This window comes from Oncorhynchus tshawytscha, linkage group LG11, assembly GCF_018296145.1.
Source record: "Oncorhynchus tshawytscha isolate Ot180627B linkage group LG11, Otsh_v2.0, whole genome shotgun sequence".
In the NCBI taxonomy this organism is placed as follows: Eukaryota; Metazoa; Chordata; class Actinopteri; order Salmoniformes; family Salmonidae; genus Oncorhynchus; species Oncorhynchus tshawytscha.
Window position 1 is genome coordinate 32,634,357 of NC_056439.1, and position 17,065 is coordinate 32,651,421.

General features: G+C 43.3%; 1 protein-coding gene across 3 annotated transcripts in view; it reads left to right on the forward strand.

Annotated features, from left to right (window-relative positions):
* Positions 1-8,106: 8,106 nt before the first annotated feature.
* The window catches only part of flvcr2a (FLVCR heme transporter 2a), a 31,251-nt gene continuing 22,292 nt past the window's right edge, over positions 8,107-17,065 (forward strand). The window contains exon 1 of one of the 3 annotated variants that reach the window (XM_042330029.1): positions 8,107-9,103. In XM_042330029.1, the coding sequence (XP_042185963.1) occupies positions 8,513-9,103 (591 nt within the window). In that variant the 5' untranslated portion in view covers positions 8,107-8,512. The remainder of the gene's footprint in view (positions 9,104-17,065) is intronic. The other 2 variants (XM_042330028.1, XM_042330027.1) reach the window with 2 other exon arrangements.

Genomic DNA, 17,065 nt, shown 5'->3' on the forward strand with positions numbered 1-17,065 from the left:
ACATTTAAAGGCTGGTCCTGATAATGCCCACAGAAAACAGTGATGATGATTTTATTATTACTGGGTATGTACAGTTGAAGTTGGAAGTTTACTTACACCTCAGCCAAACACAGTTAAACTCAGTTTTTCACAATTCCTGACATTTAATCCTAGTAAAATTACCTGTTTTAGGTCAGTTAGGATCACCACTTTATTTTAAGAAGGTGAAATGTCAGAATAATAGTAGAGAGAATGATTTATTTCAGATTCTATTTCTTTCATCACATTCCCAGTGGGTCAGAAGTTTACATACACTCAATTAGTATTTGGTAGCATTGTCTTCAAATTGTTTAACTTGGGTCAAACATTTTGGGTAGCCTTCCACAAGCTTCCCACAAACAATTGGGTGAATTTTGGCCCATTCCTCCTGATAGAGCTGGTGTAACTGAGTCAGGGTTGTATGCCTCCTTGCTCGCACTCTTTTTCAGTTCTACCCACAAATGTTCTATAGGATTGAGGTCAGGGCTTTGTGATGGCCTCTCCAATACCTTGACTTTGTTGTCCTTAAGCCATTTTGCCACAACTTTGGAAGTATGCTTGGGGTCATTGTTCATTTGGAAGACCCATTTGCGACCAAGCTTTAACTTTCCTGACTGATGTCTTGAGATGTTGCTTCAATATATTCACATAATTTTCCATCCTCATGATGCAATCTATTTTGGGAAGTGCACCAGCCCCTCCTGCAGCAAAGCACCCCACAACATGATGCTGCCATCCTCGTGCTTCACGGTTGGGATGGTGTTCTTCGGCTTGCAAGCCCCTTTTTCCTCCAAACATAACGATGGACATTATGGCCAAACAGTTCTATTTTTGTTTCATCAGACCAGAGGACATTTCTTCAAAAAGTATGATCTTTGTCCCCGTGTGCAGTTGCAAACTGTAGTCTGGCTTTTTTATGGTGGTTTTGGAGCAGTGGCTTCTTCCTTGCTGAGCAGCCTTTCAGGTTATGTCGATATAGGACTAATTTTACTGTGGATATAGATACTTTTGCATCTGTTTCCTCCAGCATCTTCACAAGGTCCTTTGCTGTTCTGGGATTTATTTGCACTTTTTGCACCACAGTACGTTCATCTCTAGGAGACAGAACGAGTCTCCTTCCTGAGCGGTATGATGGCTGCGTGGTCCCATGGTGTTTATACTTGCGTACTATTGTTTGTACAGATGAACGTGGTACCTTCAGGCATTTGGAAATTGCTCCCAAGGATGAACCAGAATTGTGGAGGTCTACACATTTTTTTCTGAGGTCTTGGCTGATTTCATTTGATTTTCCCATGATGTCAAGCAAAGAGGCACTGAGTTTGAAGGTAGGCCTTAAAATACATTCACAGGTACACCTCCAATTGACTCAAATTATGTCAATTAGCCCATCAGAAGCTTCTAAAGCCATGACATAATTTTCTGGAATTTTCCAAGCTGTTTAAATGCACAGTCAACTTAATGTATGTAAACTTCTGACCCACTGGAATTGTGATACAGTGAATAATAAGTGAAATAATCCGTCTGTAAACAATTGTTGTAAAAATTACTTGTGTCATGGACAAGGTAGATGTCCAAACCGACTTGCCAAAACTATAGTTTGTTAACAAGACATTTGTGGAGTGGTTGAACAACGAGTTTTAGTGACTCCGACATAAGTGTATGTATACTTCTGACTTCAACTGTATATGTCTATTTTAAAAGAAAATACTAGAATTTACAAAAAAGTTCAGATTAGGCCAGCACATGCAGCACTCATAATTCTGATCAACAGAATTCATTTACAAAGGGATTAACAGTCCCAAAGAAAAAAGGAATGTCATTGCCCACTAACAAACAGTGCGAAATGGCATCATACCATTTAATTAATACACAAACATTGTGCCAGAGTCGTGAATTATACCGTGTCTTTCTTTAATTTCGTGCATTTTTTAATGGGCCTAATTGTAAAAACGTGATAACGTTAAAAAATGTTTCATTACCTTTTAATTTGGCATGAACACAACCAGTGATTATGTTTTCATCTTATTGTCAAACAAATCAATTAAAAAAGTAAGCTACCTCTGCATGTTTGTCCACTCTAAAAGAATTCCAGCATCCAAATATTGCACTGTGCACTCGCGCCATTTGATGAATGGAAAGAGACATTTACAAAACACCAAGTTGCCTGAATTAATTGATGCATCTTGCTGACAAAATTATTATTTTGTAGAAAGAAAATGTGGTACACTTGAAAAGGGGATGAAATACGAGACTGTCCCGGGATGACAAATGTAGCCATATGGAAAAAATTGTTTGGTGATTTGAAAAGTCATAGTCAATCGGTCAATACTATAATAAAACTATTAGCAAAGGTATTCATCTTTAATTTACAATCTGTAGAAACTATGAGAATAGAAAGGTTAAGAAATGTTATAAAACATCACAGCACAGTAGAAAAATATTTGGCAGCTAGAAACTGAATGGTCTTCAGAGATAGATGGGAGGGGTTGACAGTAGCTGAAGGCTTGGACTTAAAACAAACACAAGATAACTAATCTAAAATATACTGTCCATGAAATGTATGCATTGTATATAAATAAACTGGAAGTAGAAGCCAAAGTATTGTTGTCCATGAGTTTACTCCAATTTGGGGAGGGGTGGTAGGGTTAGAGGAGAATAAAAATAGAAATTACATTTACATAAGTATTCAGACCCTTTACTCAGTACTTTGTTGAAGTACCTTTGGCAGAGATTACAGCCTTGAGTCTTCCTGGGTATGACCCTACAAGTTTGACACACCTGTATTTGTGGAGTTTCTCCCATTCTTTTCTGCAGATCCTCTTAAGCTCTGTCAGGTTGGATGGGGAGCATCACTACACAACTATTTTCAGGTCTCTCCAGACATGTTCGTTCGTGTTCAATTCCGGACTCTGGCTGGCCCACTCAAAGACATTCAAAGACTTGTCCCGAAGCCACTCCTGCGTTGTCTTGGCTGTGTGCTTAGGGTTGTTGTCCTGTAGGAAGGTGAACCTTCGCCCCAGTCTGAGGTCCTGAGCAGGTTATCATCAAGAATCTCTCTGTACTTTGCTCTGTTCACCTTTTCCTCAATCCTGACTAGTCTCCCAGTCTCTGCTGCTGACAAACATCCCCACAGCATGATGCTGCACCATAGGGATGGTGCCAGGTTTCCTCCAGATGTGATGCTTGGCACTCAGGCCAAAGAGTTCAATCTTTGTTTCATCAGACTAGAGAATCTTGTTTCTCATGGTCAGAGTCTTTAAGTGCCTTTTTGGCAAACTCCAAGTGGGCTGTCATGTGCCTTTTACTGAGGAGTGGCTTCCGCCTGGCCACTCTACCATAAAGGCCTGATTGGTGTCCTTCTGGAATGTTCTCCCATCTCTACAGAGGAACTCTGGAGCTTCGTCAGAGTGACAATCGAGTTCTTGATCACCTCCCTGACCAAGGCCCTTCTCCCTCTATTGCTCAGTTTGGCAAGGAGGCCAGCAAGAGCCTTGGTGATTCTAAACTTCTTTCATTCCATTTAAGAATGAAGGAGGCCACTGTGTTCTTGGGCACCTTCAATGCTGCAGAAATGTTTTGGTACCCTTCCCCAGATCTGTTTCTCGACACAATCCTGTCGCGGAGCTCTATGGACAATTCCTTCGACCTCATGGCTTGGTTTTTGGTCTGATGTGCACTGTCAACTGTGGGACCTTATATAGACGGGTGTGCCCCTTTCCAAATAATATCCTACAATTGAATTTACCAAAGGTAGACTCCAATTAAGTTTTAGAAACATCTCAAGGATGGTCAATGGAAACAGAATGCACCTGAGCTCAATTTCGAGTCTCATAGCAAAGGGTCTGAATACTTATGTAAATAAGGTATTTCTGTTTTTAACAAATTTGCAAACATTGCTAAAAACCTGTTTTCACTTTGTCATTATGGGGTATTGTGTGAGGAGGAAAAACAATTAATTCCAGTTCAGAATAACACTGTAATGTGGAAAAAGTCAAGTGGTCTGAATACTTTCCGAATGCACTGCATATTTACTAAAACAATATATGGAGGATTGGAAATTATGCAGACAATTACACTGATAGAAACCACAATATATCCCCCCCCCCCAAATTACAGCATGCTGTATAAAGGCAACGGGAGGAAGACCCAACAAACACAATTTTTTATTTGATTTATTTCACCTTTATTTAACCTGGTAGGCTAGTTAAGAACAAGTTCTCATTTACAACTGTGACCTGGCCAAGATAAAGCATAGCAGTGTGACACAAACAACAACACAGATTTACATGGAATAAACAAGCGTAGAGTCAATAACACAATAGAAAAAAAGAAAGTCTATATACTGTGCAGTGTGTGCTAATGGCGTGAGGAGGTAAAGCAGTAAATAGGCCATAGTAGCGGAGTAACTACAATTTAGCAAATTAACACTGGAGTGATAGATGAGCAGATGATGATGTGCAAGTAGAAATACTGGTGTGCAAAAGAGCAGAAAAGTAAATAAAAACAATATGGCAGTCATTGGCAGCAGAGAACTGTAAGGAAGGGCGGCCAAAGGAAGTGTTGGCTTTGGGGATGACCAGTGAGATATACCTGCTGGAGCGCGTGCTACGGGTGGGTGTTGTTATCGTGACCAGTGAGCTGTGATAAGGCGGAGCTTTACCTATTATAGACTTATAGATGACCTGGAGCCATTGGGTCTGGCGACGAATATGTAGTGAGGGCCAGCCGACTAGAGCCTACAGGTCGTAGTGGTGGGTGGTATAAGGGGCTGTGATAGACTGCATCCAGTTTGCTGAGTAGAGTATTGGAAGCTATTTTGTAAATGACATCGCGGAAGTTGAGGATCGGTAGGATAGTCAGTTTTACGAGGGTATGTTTGGCGGCGTGAGTGAAGGTGTCACGCCCTGACCATAGAGAGCCCTTGGTTCTGTAGGTCAGGGCGTGACTAGGGGGTGTTCTAGTCGATGCATTTCTATGTTGGTGCTCATAGTATGGTTCCCAATTAGAGGCAGCTGATATTCGTTGTCTCTAGTTGGGGATCATACTTAAGGTTTCCCTGTTCCCACCTGCATTTGTGGGGTATTGTTTTGTTGAGTGTTGATGTGTGCTCTGTTACTTCACTGTCGTTGTTTGTTTATTGTTTTGTTTAAGTTTCACTAATAAAAGATGTGGAACTCAAATCATGCTGCGACTTGGTCTGTCTATCATAACAATCGTGACAGAATATCCCACCAATCAAGGACCAAGCAGCGTGTACGGGAGGATAAAGTGAGTTGGACCTGGGAGGAATTCCGGGGAGGATGTGAGACCCTTCCTTGTAGAAAATCGCAGAAAGATCAGGAAGGACAGCGACGACGCCGGGGGCCGCGGCCTCAGAAACCCCAAGATTTGGTAGTCGGTGGAGGAATTCAATGAAAGATACCAGAGAGAGGGGGTAGCGAGGAGTATGCTGCAGCGCAGGCGTGCTGAAGAGCGTGACACCAGTTCGGTGCCATTGGCGCCGGGTTCAAGCACCAGAGCGCCTTCTCAGCCTAGTACGTCCTATGCCAGTTCCTCGCACTCGCCCTGAAGAGCGAGTCATTAGTCCAGTGGCATCTGTGCCAGCTCCCCGCACTCGCCCTGAAGAGCCAGAGACCGTCAGGGAGGCAATGGAGAAGTTGGGAGAGCGAGAGAGGAGAGAGATGTTAGTCAGGTGTGTTCTGCACAACATTCGACCTGAAGAGCCTGTCAGCAGTCTGTTGAAAAATGTGCCGGCTCCACGCATCTGGCCTCCAGTGCGCCTCCCCAGCCCGGTACGTCCTGTGCCGGCTTCCCGCACTCGCCCTGAAGTGCGTGCCATCAGTCCGGCGCAACCTGTGCCGGCTCCACGCACCAGGCCTCCAGTGCGCCTCCCCAGCCCAGTATGCCCTGTGCTAGCTCCCCGCACTCGCCCTGAAGAGCGTGTCACCAATCCGGTGCCACCTGTGCCGGCTCCACGCACTCGACCTGAGGAGTGTGTCATCAGTCCAGTGCAACCTGCTCCGATGCCCAGTCCAGGCACGGTGTCCAGTCCCCCTCCATGGCCGGAGCCTTCCTCTGCATCGGTTCCCAGTCCAGGCACGGCGTCCAGTCCCGCTCCAAGGCCGGATCCGTCCTCTGCGCCGGTGCCCAGTCCAGGCACGGCGTCCAGTCCTGCTCCATGGCAGGAGCCTTCCTCTGCGTTGGTGCCCAGTCCAGGCATGGCATCCAGTCCCGCTCCATGGCAGGAGCCTTCCTCTGCGTGGGTGCCCGGTCCAGGCACAGGAGCCTTCCTCTGTGCCGGTGCCCAGTCCAGGCACGGCGTCCAGTCCCGCTCCATGGCAAGAGCCTTCCTCTGCGCTGGTGCCCAGTCCAGGCACGGCGTCCAGTCCCGCTCCATGGCAGGAGTCTTCCTCTGCGCCGGTACCCAGTCCAGGCACGGCGTCCAGTCCCGCTCCATGGCAGGAGTCTTCCTCTGCGCCGGTACCCAGTCCAGGCACGGCGTCCAGTCCCGCTCCATGGCAGGAGCCTTCCTCTGCGCTGGTGCCCAGTCCAGGCACGGCGTCCAGTTCCGCACCAAGGCCGGAGCCTTCCTCTGCGCCGGTGCTCCCATCCAGGCACGGCGTCCAGTTCCACTCCAAGGCCGGAGCCTTCCTCTGCGCCGGTGCCCAGTCCAGGCATGGCATCCAGTCCCGCTCCACGGCAGGAGTCTTCGCCTGCGCCGGTGCTCCCATCCAGGCACGGCGTCCAGTTCCGCACCAAGGCCGGAGCCTTCCTCTGCGCCGGTGCCCAGTCCAGGCACAGTGTCCAACCCAGCTCCATGGCCGGAGCCCTCCTATGCGTCGGTACCCATTCCAGGCACGGCATCCAGTACTGTTCCATGGCTGGAGCCTTCCTCTGCGCCGATGCCCGGTCAAAGCACGGCGTTCAGCCCGGCGCCATGGCCGGATCCGGGATCTGGGCTGGGGCTACGACCCGCACCGTAGCCGCCACCGACACTAGTCACCCCCCCTAACCCCCCATTTTGGTTTCTGTCTTTGTGGCCGGAGTCCGCACCTTTGGAGGGGGGGGTGGGGGGGGTGGGGGGGGTATTGTCACTCCCTGACCATAGAGAGCCCTTGGTTCTCTATGGTGTTGTAGGTCAGGGCGTGACTAGGGGGTGTTCTAGTCGATGCATTTCTATGTTGGTGCTCTTAGTATGGTTCCCAATTAGAGGCAGCTGACATTTGTTGTCTCTAGTTGGGGATCATACTTACGGTGTCCCTGTTCCCACCTGCATTTGTGGGATATTGTTTTGTTTAAGTTTCACTAATAAAATATGTGCAACTCGAATCACACTGCGCCTTGGTCCGTCTATGATAGCAATCGTGACAGAAGGAGGCTTTGTTGCGAAATAGGAAGCCGATTCTAGATTTAATATTGGATTGGAGATGTTTAATAGGAGTCTGGAAGGGTACTACACAAAACACAGGGTAGAAACCCAAACAAGAGAGCGAGGAGTACCTCGAATTAATATACCCAATCGCACAATGATTATCACACGGGACGAGACCGTAATCATCTGCACAATATACGTGGCACGAAAGCCAAAACAACATAGCACAGGTACTCACACGTCCAACGGACATTGGAACAATAATCGACAGAACAATAATAAACAAAGGGCACATTTATACAATTACTAATCAGTGGGAATAGGGACCAGGTGTGCTTAATGACAGTTCTGGAGGGTTTAAACACAAAGGTGACACAGAGGTGGGGGTGTTCGTTTATTTAAGATTTTAAATATATTTACCAATGTAGCAGTACAAATTGCATTTTAAACAAATAGGAGAATGGTTAAATTAGCATTATTTAGAGACCTCCCCCCAAACTGTGTGTCAGCTGTTGCAATATGTGTGCACAATGTTTGCGTATCCATTGTATTCATTGTCACATTTAACAAGAAACATGCTGGTAAGAAGGGTCAATAACATAGTACCCATATGCTTAGGCTACTGTAATCATATTGTTCCGTCATTCACGTCGGAGTCTTCCTTATCATTGTTTCAACTTACATCAGGGGGAGTTAGAGTTTGGACACCACGTGGTGTTATAATAAAGGGATTGGAATTTCTCTCAGAGCAAGAGTGCTATTACGGACATATTCGGGACATTGTTATGTTAAGAGAAACATAGGCTTTGTGTATGGTTTCCTATTTCAAGTTATTTATCACTTGTTTTATATCATTATTTAATAATGATAGCAATTTAACAAGATATTATATAAATATATTTATATAAATACTGGTTTTCTATTTGTTTTTTAATAGTTAGTTAGACTAAGATATGTTTCACCCTGCATTTTGACGTTAGTTTAACATTTAAAACGTTTTAATTAAGTTGTTGCGTGTTAGCCTACACTGTATGCAAATTTTGAATAATACATACTTGTTTAAGTTGCAGTTTCTGCGAAGACTAAACTAACAGTGCGCACAGGTACCAAGGGTGTCTCAATATGGGTGACAACCCTGACTTTGATGATGAAGAAATTAAAGAAGAGAACATTTGTCTGGATCTGGGAAAAACGAACCCTTCCAAATCCGTGGACTTGGAGGAACAAATCGAATGCACGAGCATCCCGAATGTGAACAAGGACAATACAACTACTACGCATTTATACAAAAGGAGATGGGTGATGGTGTTCCTTTTCAGCTCTTATTCCCTGTGCAACGCATTTCAATGGATCCAATACGGAATAATTAACAATATTTTTATGAAATTCTACAATGTGGACTCTTTTGCCATCGACTGGATGTCAATGATCTATATGTTGACATATATTCCCTTTATATGGCCTGTCTCCTGGCTTTTAGACAAAAAAGGACTGCGGCTCATAGCACTGATGGCCACCGCTATTAATTGCCTTGGGACATGGATCAAGGTGGCCAGCGTCAAGCAAAACCTATTTTGGGTGACCATGCTTGGACAATTCGCAGGCTCCCTATCACAGGTATTCATCCTTGGGATGCCTTCCCGCCTAGCATCGGTTTGGTTTGGCTCTGAAGAGGTGTCCACCGCCTGTTCCATCGGCGTATTTGGGAATCAGGTCAGTTTATTCCACATCACGCAAAGGTACCCTATTAAGTGAAATCTGTGGTGATTTATGATTCATTATTTATTTTGATTTTAATTCGCAACAAATATTGATTTGTTGATCCAAAAAAAGAGTGCCCATAAACGGCAATGCCGTTTGCGACAATTGGAGAGACATTACGCATTACGCACATGGGTAACCCGATTACTATATGTGATGTTTTCAAAAAGGTTGGCCTTGGACAGTTTATTTAACTGACGTTTATAGATTTGAGATCTTAGATAGTTAAGATGAAATAGGTCGACAGTTTGGCATGACCAATGGCTATCAAGAGATTATCCTTACTAGTTGTGGTATTTTAGATTCAGAATTTGTTTTGATGATACATTGACAATGGTTAAAGAAGTTAGGATATAGCCTAGAGCAATTCATATGCATTCAGAAATGGAGATACTGTAATTCTGCAATGGACAACTTTTGGCGAGGATGCATCCTCTTTTAATAAATGTCTGACACAGTGGTCAACATCTGAAACTGAGTATGTACAGCATCTGAAACTGAGTATGTACAACCTCTCTTACTGGACGAAATTTCTCTTCTTTTCTCCCTCAAAATGCCCCATTATTAATCAAATTAGGGATTGGGTAGTCGTCCCCTAAATGCAATAGGTAATGTCTATGATTATACTACTGCAATAGGCCTGTATTCAGTATCTAGCTATGTTGAAGCCAAGCCACGAATTGGAGGCCAGTTGGGATTTACAATGTTGAGATTTATTATAATCCTTAATAATCAATTTATGTTCAGGCACGTCTATTATAATCCCCAATATTCAATTTATTAAAAATAATGGTCAAATTACCTCTGAGCATGGGGTTGACCATTAATAAACAAACCAGGACTGAGTGATTGTCCTCCATTTATCAGCCCTTGGATGCACAATTTCCACACCACTGATATAGCCAAATGAGAATATATTCAGAGATCCGATTTAGTGCGATTTGATGAGATGCGCTGCATAGTATTCTCGTTTAGAGCTTGATATTGCTGGTCCTTTTATAGATGAATTAATCCAGCCGTATAGTGAGTTACATGCATAGTGACAAGCATGTCCTAAAAACTGAATTGAGATGATTTTCTTTGGCGGTTTCACATGGCAAGGAGGAGCACTGCTCCAACAAAGTAGCTTTCCAATTTCCAAGCAATCACAGTTTTAGTCAGCCTTTTTGCTGGATTACCTCCTTTCAGAGCTCACTTTTGTATGGAATATTTTTTTCTTCTGACTAGCCTACTTTGTTCTGACTAAAGTAGCCCTTTGTGATTAAGTGTTTGAGTTCATGAAAATGTAATACTGAACATGCTGTTTGAGCTTAGTTACTTAGCCAGTAAAGCTTTGAACTCGGATTAACATTTTTGTAGTATTTTTTTAGGTGTGTGTGTGTGTAGTGCATTGAGCAGGATGAGAAGTTTTTTCTCCTGGAAAGTCACCTCTACATCTCGCCAACCCCCTCCCTTCAAACCTATCCAAAAAGACTCCTTGGGATGTAGCCTTTTCTGTAAGGATGAGCTCTTTGAATATGTACACTTCGTACAAAAAACTCCACTCTCAAATTTGAAATGTATTCAGACTGAAACTGAAATTAATGGTTATACCCTAATGCTAACTTGAATATTGCAACATACAAATACGAAACTCACACCACAGGAAAATGAAAAATTTTCTCAAAATGCAGCATGTTTAAACATGTCATCACCAATAGCCTAACTATCAAATATACAACATTGAGCATCTCTATAGCTGAATGATGCACAATCATTTTCAGAAGGATTTCTGTTATGTTTCTAACATAACTCGATGGACCTTTCACGATTGGCGAGGTTTCGTGAGAATTCTGTCACAACAGAAATTTATGGAAATGAAAGAAAAACAGATAAAAAATAGAAAAATATAAAGACGAGTAAGGGGAAAATTACGTGGTACAATTCGGCGATCTTTTGCTATTACGGTGTATGCATCTGTACAGTAGACTACATTTAATCACCACTTAATGCATTGATCAAGGTATACTAAATCATCGCTCTTTAAATAAGTATTTATGTAATGTAAAAAATAAAATAAAAATATAAGTGTGTCCTCCTATATAATATAAGTGTTTTTTTTTGTGATATCCAATTGGTAGTTAGTCTTTTCCCATCGCTGCAACTCACATATGGATTTGGGAGAGGCGAAGGTCTAGAGCCATGCGTCCTCGGAAACACTACCCTGCCAAATTGCACTGCTTCTTCACACACTGCACAGAAGCCAGCCACACCAACGTGTCGGAGGAAACACCGTACAACTGGCGACCGCAGTCAGCTTGCAAGCTCCCAACCCGCCACAGATGGGACAAGAACATCCCGGTCAGCCAAATCCTCCCCTAACCCGGACGACGCTGGGCAAATTTTGCGCCGCCTCATTGGTCTCCCGGTCACGACACGGGATCGTACCCGAGTCTCTAGTGACACCTCAAGCGCTGCAGCGCAGTGCCTTTGATCGCCCCTCTACTGTTTATATGGAAATCAACAAAAATATTTTATGAAATAAATACTTTTTGTTCAAATGGAAATATAGGCATAGATTTATATTAATTTGATGTAATACCGTAAATATGTCAATGGCTAGATTATATCGAAAGAGACTTAAAATACACTTTGCAAAATATGACCTATATGACCTATAAGTCCTATTTGAAATGGCAGAAAGGAACGATTTTTCTTAAGCTTAATAGTAGCATTACTTTACGAACAATCTTTAAATGACCTATTTGGAATGCATTTGTAGTTTTGGTTTCAGTTTACATAAAGATGATGCTGTTAGTGGGGCTTGCTTTGTTCATTCCTGGTCCACTAAATGTTTGCATTCAGCAGGGGTGTAGGACTTGGGGACCTGGGAAACACTCTTCATGCACTTTGATACCGGTGACTTTTTCGTAGAAGGTTAGGGGAATTTATGCAGTAGGTTAGGAGAATTCACATTGTAGGTTCGGATAATTCATGTAGCAGGTTAGGAGAATTCACGTAACAGGTTAAGAGGTTAAGGTTAGGAAAAGGGTTAGGGTTAGGGTTAGCAACAGTGGTGGTTGGTGACATTTAAGATGAGGGAGGACAATATTATTTTTTTTAAATTATGAGCATGGCCTTATTTCTATTACAGCTTATTGGATGACTATAATTCATATTCCATTCACCCAGCTCAATGTAGCATCGATAGCTATAGGTTACAACATGATACTCAAATTTTCCTATACCCATCATGAAGTTGCTAGCCTACGAATGACAGTTTACAACATATGTGCACAGGTCGAGAGAAAAGGTGACAGATAGTGACACATTCAATATCGCCTTGCATACTCTTGCCTGTATCTAGCTGATCTAGGGTGTATCTAGTGATCAACAGTTGCAAACAAGAGTTTCTATTAGACCAATTCAGGTATGTTTATGCCTGTTTGCTTCCGTTTAAGATAAGTTTTTCAACAGAATGAATACACCACTGATCACACGCAAACACAGTTCACATTCATAGCAGCGACATACAAACCGCATGATCACTTTGCTCGTATAATTCCTTCTCGCATCTACGTGCTCTCCTCCTCTCACCTTTTTCCTTCGCTTGTGGACTTCAGTGCACAACACGTCATATTTCTGTGACCAGGCTTAAAAAACCTTTCCAAGCCAAACCTTCATATCATAACCGCTACACACAGCCTAAATCATTGTCACCATATTAGCTAATGTCATAGTCAACATAGCTAGTAGAACTAACGAGTTAGTAAACCACCTACACTCATGCAGTACAGTGTACAGTCAGCAAGCAGTTACACCGGCGGGCCCCAATGGGAATAAATGAATAAAATCAAAAGCTTACCTTGACTTGGAACAGTGTTGGATAGCCATCGCCAGCTAACTGACATAGCATCCATCTCTGTTTGAGCTGGGTGTTTGATTAGGCTAAACTAGCTAACTGCATTCTTGTGGCAGGTAGCCTAGCAGTTAGATTGTTGGGCCAGTAACTGAAAAATTGCTGGTTCAAATCCCAGAGCTGACAAGGGGAAAACATCTATCAATGTGCCCTTGAGCAAGGTACTTAACCATAATTGCTCCTGTCAGTCGCTCTGGATAAGAGTGTCTGCTAAATTACTGAAATGTAATTAGCTAGTTAAGTATAAAAAAAAACAAATTTAGCTTTCTCTCGCTTCTCCACACATTTTAAAGAAATTAATTTGTTCTAAACTGTTAAACTATTGTCTTTCTCTTTGAGTCAACTACTCACTACATTTTATGCACTGCAGTGCTAGCTATCTGTAGCGTATGCTTTCAGTATTATATTAATTCTCTGATCTTTTGATTGGGTGTACAACATGTCAGTTCATGCTGCAAGAGCTCTGATAGGTTGGAGGACGTCCTCCAGATGTTGTCATACTTACTGTGTAAGTCTATGGAAGGGAGTGAGAACTAAGAGCCTCCTAGGTTTTGTATTGAAGTCAATGTACTCAGAGGACGGAAACTAGTTGTCCTCTGGCTACACCATGGTGCTACGCTACACAGTGCTGTTGAGGCTACTGTAGACCTTCATTGCAAAACAGTGTGTTTAGTTCTCCTGAGTGGCTCAGCGGTCTAAGGTACTGCATCTCAGTGTTAGAGGCATCACTACAGACCCTGGTTTTATCACAACCGGCAATGATTGGGAGTCCCATAGGGCAGCTCACAATTGGCCCAGCGTTGTCCAGGTTAGGGGAAGGTTTGGCTGGGGTAAGCCGTCATTGTAAAATAAGAATCTGTTCTTAACTTCATTTTTTTCAAATCAATTATTTGGTGACATTACTATTTTTAGTATAGTTTAATATAAAAAGGATAACTTTTTTAATGTTTCACTGTTTTTATTTTCATGAAATTCACTGATTAGGATGGTCCTCCTCTTCCTCCTCTGAGGAGCCTCCACTGGTTAGCAAAAATACTCTCCTAACCTGCTAAGAAAATCACTTTGTATTGAGGTGGAGTGAAAAAAGTGTGTTCCTGTTGGACATAGCAGAGACTGTAGGGGCAGTATACCATTGTAATTTCCCACTGTGCAGCGTGGTCAGGAGGAATGGACGTGGGAGGACATTCTGAATGGTAAAGGATCCTGGACGTGGGAGGAGATCCTGGCTGGGAGGGATCGCCTCCCATGGGAGCAGATGGAGGCAGCAAGGAGGGAGCAACTATACAAGGGGTCACGGCTAGCACGGAAGCCCGAGAGGCAGCTCCCCCCCAAAAAAATTTGGGGGGCACATGGGGAGATTAGCGGAGTCAGGGTTTAGACCTGAGCCAACTCCCCGTGCTTACCGTGGGGAGCATGTGACCGGTCGGGCACCGTGTTATGCGGTGATGCGCACCATGTCTCCAGTGCTCAGTCACAGCCCGGTGCACTATATTCCAGCTCCCCGCATTGGCTGGGCTAGAGTGGGCATCCAGCCAGGACGGATGGTGCCGGCTCTGCGCTCCTGGCCTCCAGTGCGTCTCCCCAGCCCGGTGAAACCTGTTCCGGCTCCACGTACGAAGCCTCCAGTGATGATCCATGGCCCGAAGCCTCCAGTGTCACACCCTGATCTTAGAGAGCCTTTTATTTCTCGGTTTTTGGTTAGGTCAGGGTGTGATTAGGGTGGGCATTCTAGGTTTTCTGTTTCTATGTTTTCTATTTCTTTGTTGTTTTTACCATGTGTTGTTCCCAATCAGAGGCAGCTGTCTATCGTTGTCTCGGATTGGGGATCATATATAAATTGGTCATTTCCGTTTGGGTTTTGTGGGGAGTTATTTTCTGTTTAGCTGTTTTGTTTGCCTGACAGAACTGTGCGCTTTCGTTTTTCTACTTTGTTATTTTGTTGAGGTGTTCAGCTTTATTATTAATCATGAATGCCTACCACACTGCACATTGGTCTCCTTCTTCAACCCACGAGAGTCGTTACAAACCTTCTCAGTATACCAAGTACCCACAGACTTTCTTCCTCCGTTCTAAGGGATGGTTCATTCACTTTAGAGAAGTAGAGGCGTACTTATGTTTTGAACCACAACATGCTGCTTCCTGGTATTGGGTTGGTCCTGTCTATTCTTATGGGTAATCTCTCCTTTGCACTGGACTTTTGTCCCTCATGGCGTGTGTATGTCATGTGGTAGAGAAAGATAGGTAAATAACAAAACGTTAACTTGTCACAGATACAGACCGCCCACAAAGGAGGTACCTCTGTTCCTCTCTTAGCTGTTAAATGCTACAAAGGGCAGAGGTACAAGGAGCATTAGCTTGCAACGAGAATTACAACACGACTGGGTGGATGGCAATGCAAAGGCTAATAAGACTGGGGCAGATGTGTCCACTGGTCTGATGTGGGAGAACCTGCAGGAACCAGCCAAACTGACACTTCTAATGTGCCCAGTACCTCCCACTTACTAAGTATGTGGGAAATCAAAGTAACATAATTTACTAGGTGTATGAAAACTGACAATTATTATTTATTTTTTAAACCTTTATTTAACTAGGCAAGTCAGTTAAGAACAAATTCATATTTACAATGATGGCCTAACAGGGAACAGTTGATTAACTGCCTTGTTCAGGGGCAGAACGACAGATTTTCATCTTGTCAGCTCAGGGATTCGAGCCAGCAACCTTTCAGATACTGGCCTAATTCTCTAACCACTAGGCTACCTGCCACCCCGAAATGATGTGATACTTACAGCTTAGCCTACATTCAAAGTAGTCAGACAAATCTTTGTTTTTGATCTCCTGTTTCAACATATCCCACATACAGTGTTTTAACCCTGTCTGCTCTGTGGTTTTTACATTTGAAACATTTAAGATAATAATTGTTACATAAACAGAGAAAATATGTGGCCATATGACAAATAGTGAACCTAGGATTACAGGAATGTTGTGATGACAGCAAGCTACATTTGGTAAAGAATCCTCCCGTACATGGTCCATATTAGTTAAGCAAACACTATACATATTGGAGACTCGGCTCCTACTTGACAAATCAGGTCGTTTAATTTGACATCTTCTTCACAACAGATTCATCTGAGGGTCGTTATGGAAATGTAACATATAACAGGAGTTTCAATAAAACCTCTCACTTTTGGAAAGGGAGAACGGGAGGAGGCCCTATGAACAAGTGATACGACTCTAACTACAGTTGAAGTCAGGCTGATGATTTTTATAGTATTGTTCAAATGATTTCTGTTACGTTTGTGTGTGGTTTGTTCTAGCCTGGGGGATGGCGGGTGACTACTACTCGAAGCGTCTGGTTTCAAGCTCCTATGACTTAGGTAAATTAACTGTACAGCAATAAGATTATAACCTTGAGAATGCTGTCTTCATAGCAAGCGTTACTTGAAGTTCAAGTTAGTAGGTGATGTTGTGAAGGGCGTGTGTGATTATTTGTTTTCAACAGGACCTTAGGATAGTGCAGCGCAAACATATTATGACAGAAGACATAGTCAGACTGATCTGCACAAATGCAAACAACAGGCGATATCAAAATGTTCCGCGTCACTACAGTCACGGGTTTGATCCCAGGCTGTGTCGCAGGCAGCCACGTCCGTGAGACCCATGAGGCGGCGCACAATTGGACAAGCGATAAAAAGGAAATACAAAGACATTTACCTGTGGGCAGGATTTGGCCCGCTGCCCACCAAATGGGGAACCTCTGAAGCCAAACAGTTCATTTTTCTTTCAATAGAGTCTCACGCAGTCAGAGCTTACTGTAAATACTTCATACCGTTCATTGTTAAGCATGTTTATTGTTCTTTGACTCAATCCCACCTTCAGTTCCTTTGCTTTTATGTAGATCAAAGACCATTTTGTTTTGTTCTTAATATTAACAATGACCTATTTTTCTCATAGTTATTTTAACCTCTGGCTCTGATACCCCTCCTACTGCTTTAAAGTTTAACATTATTTTCATTTAA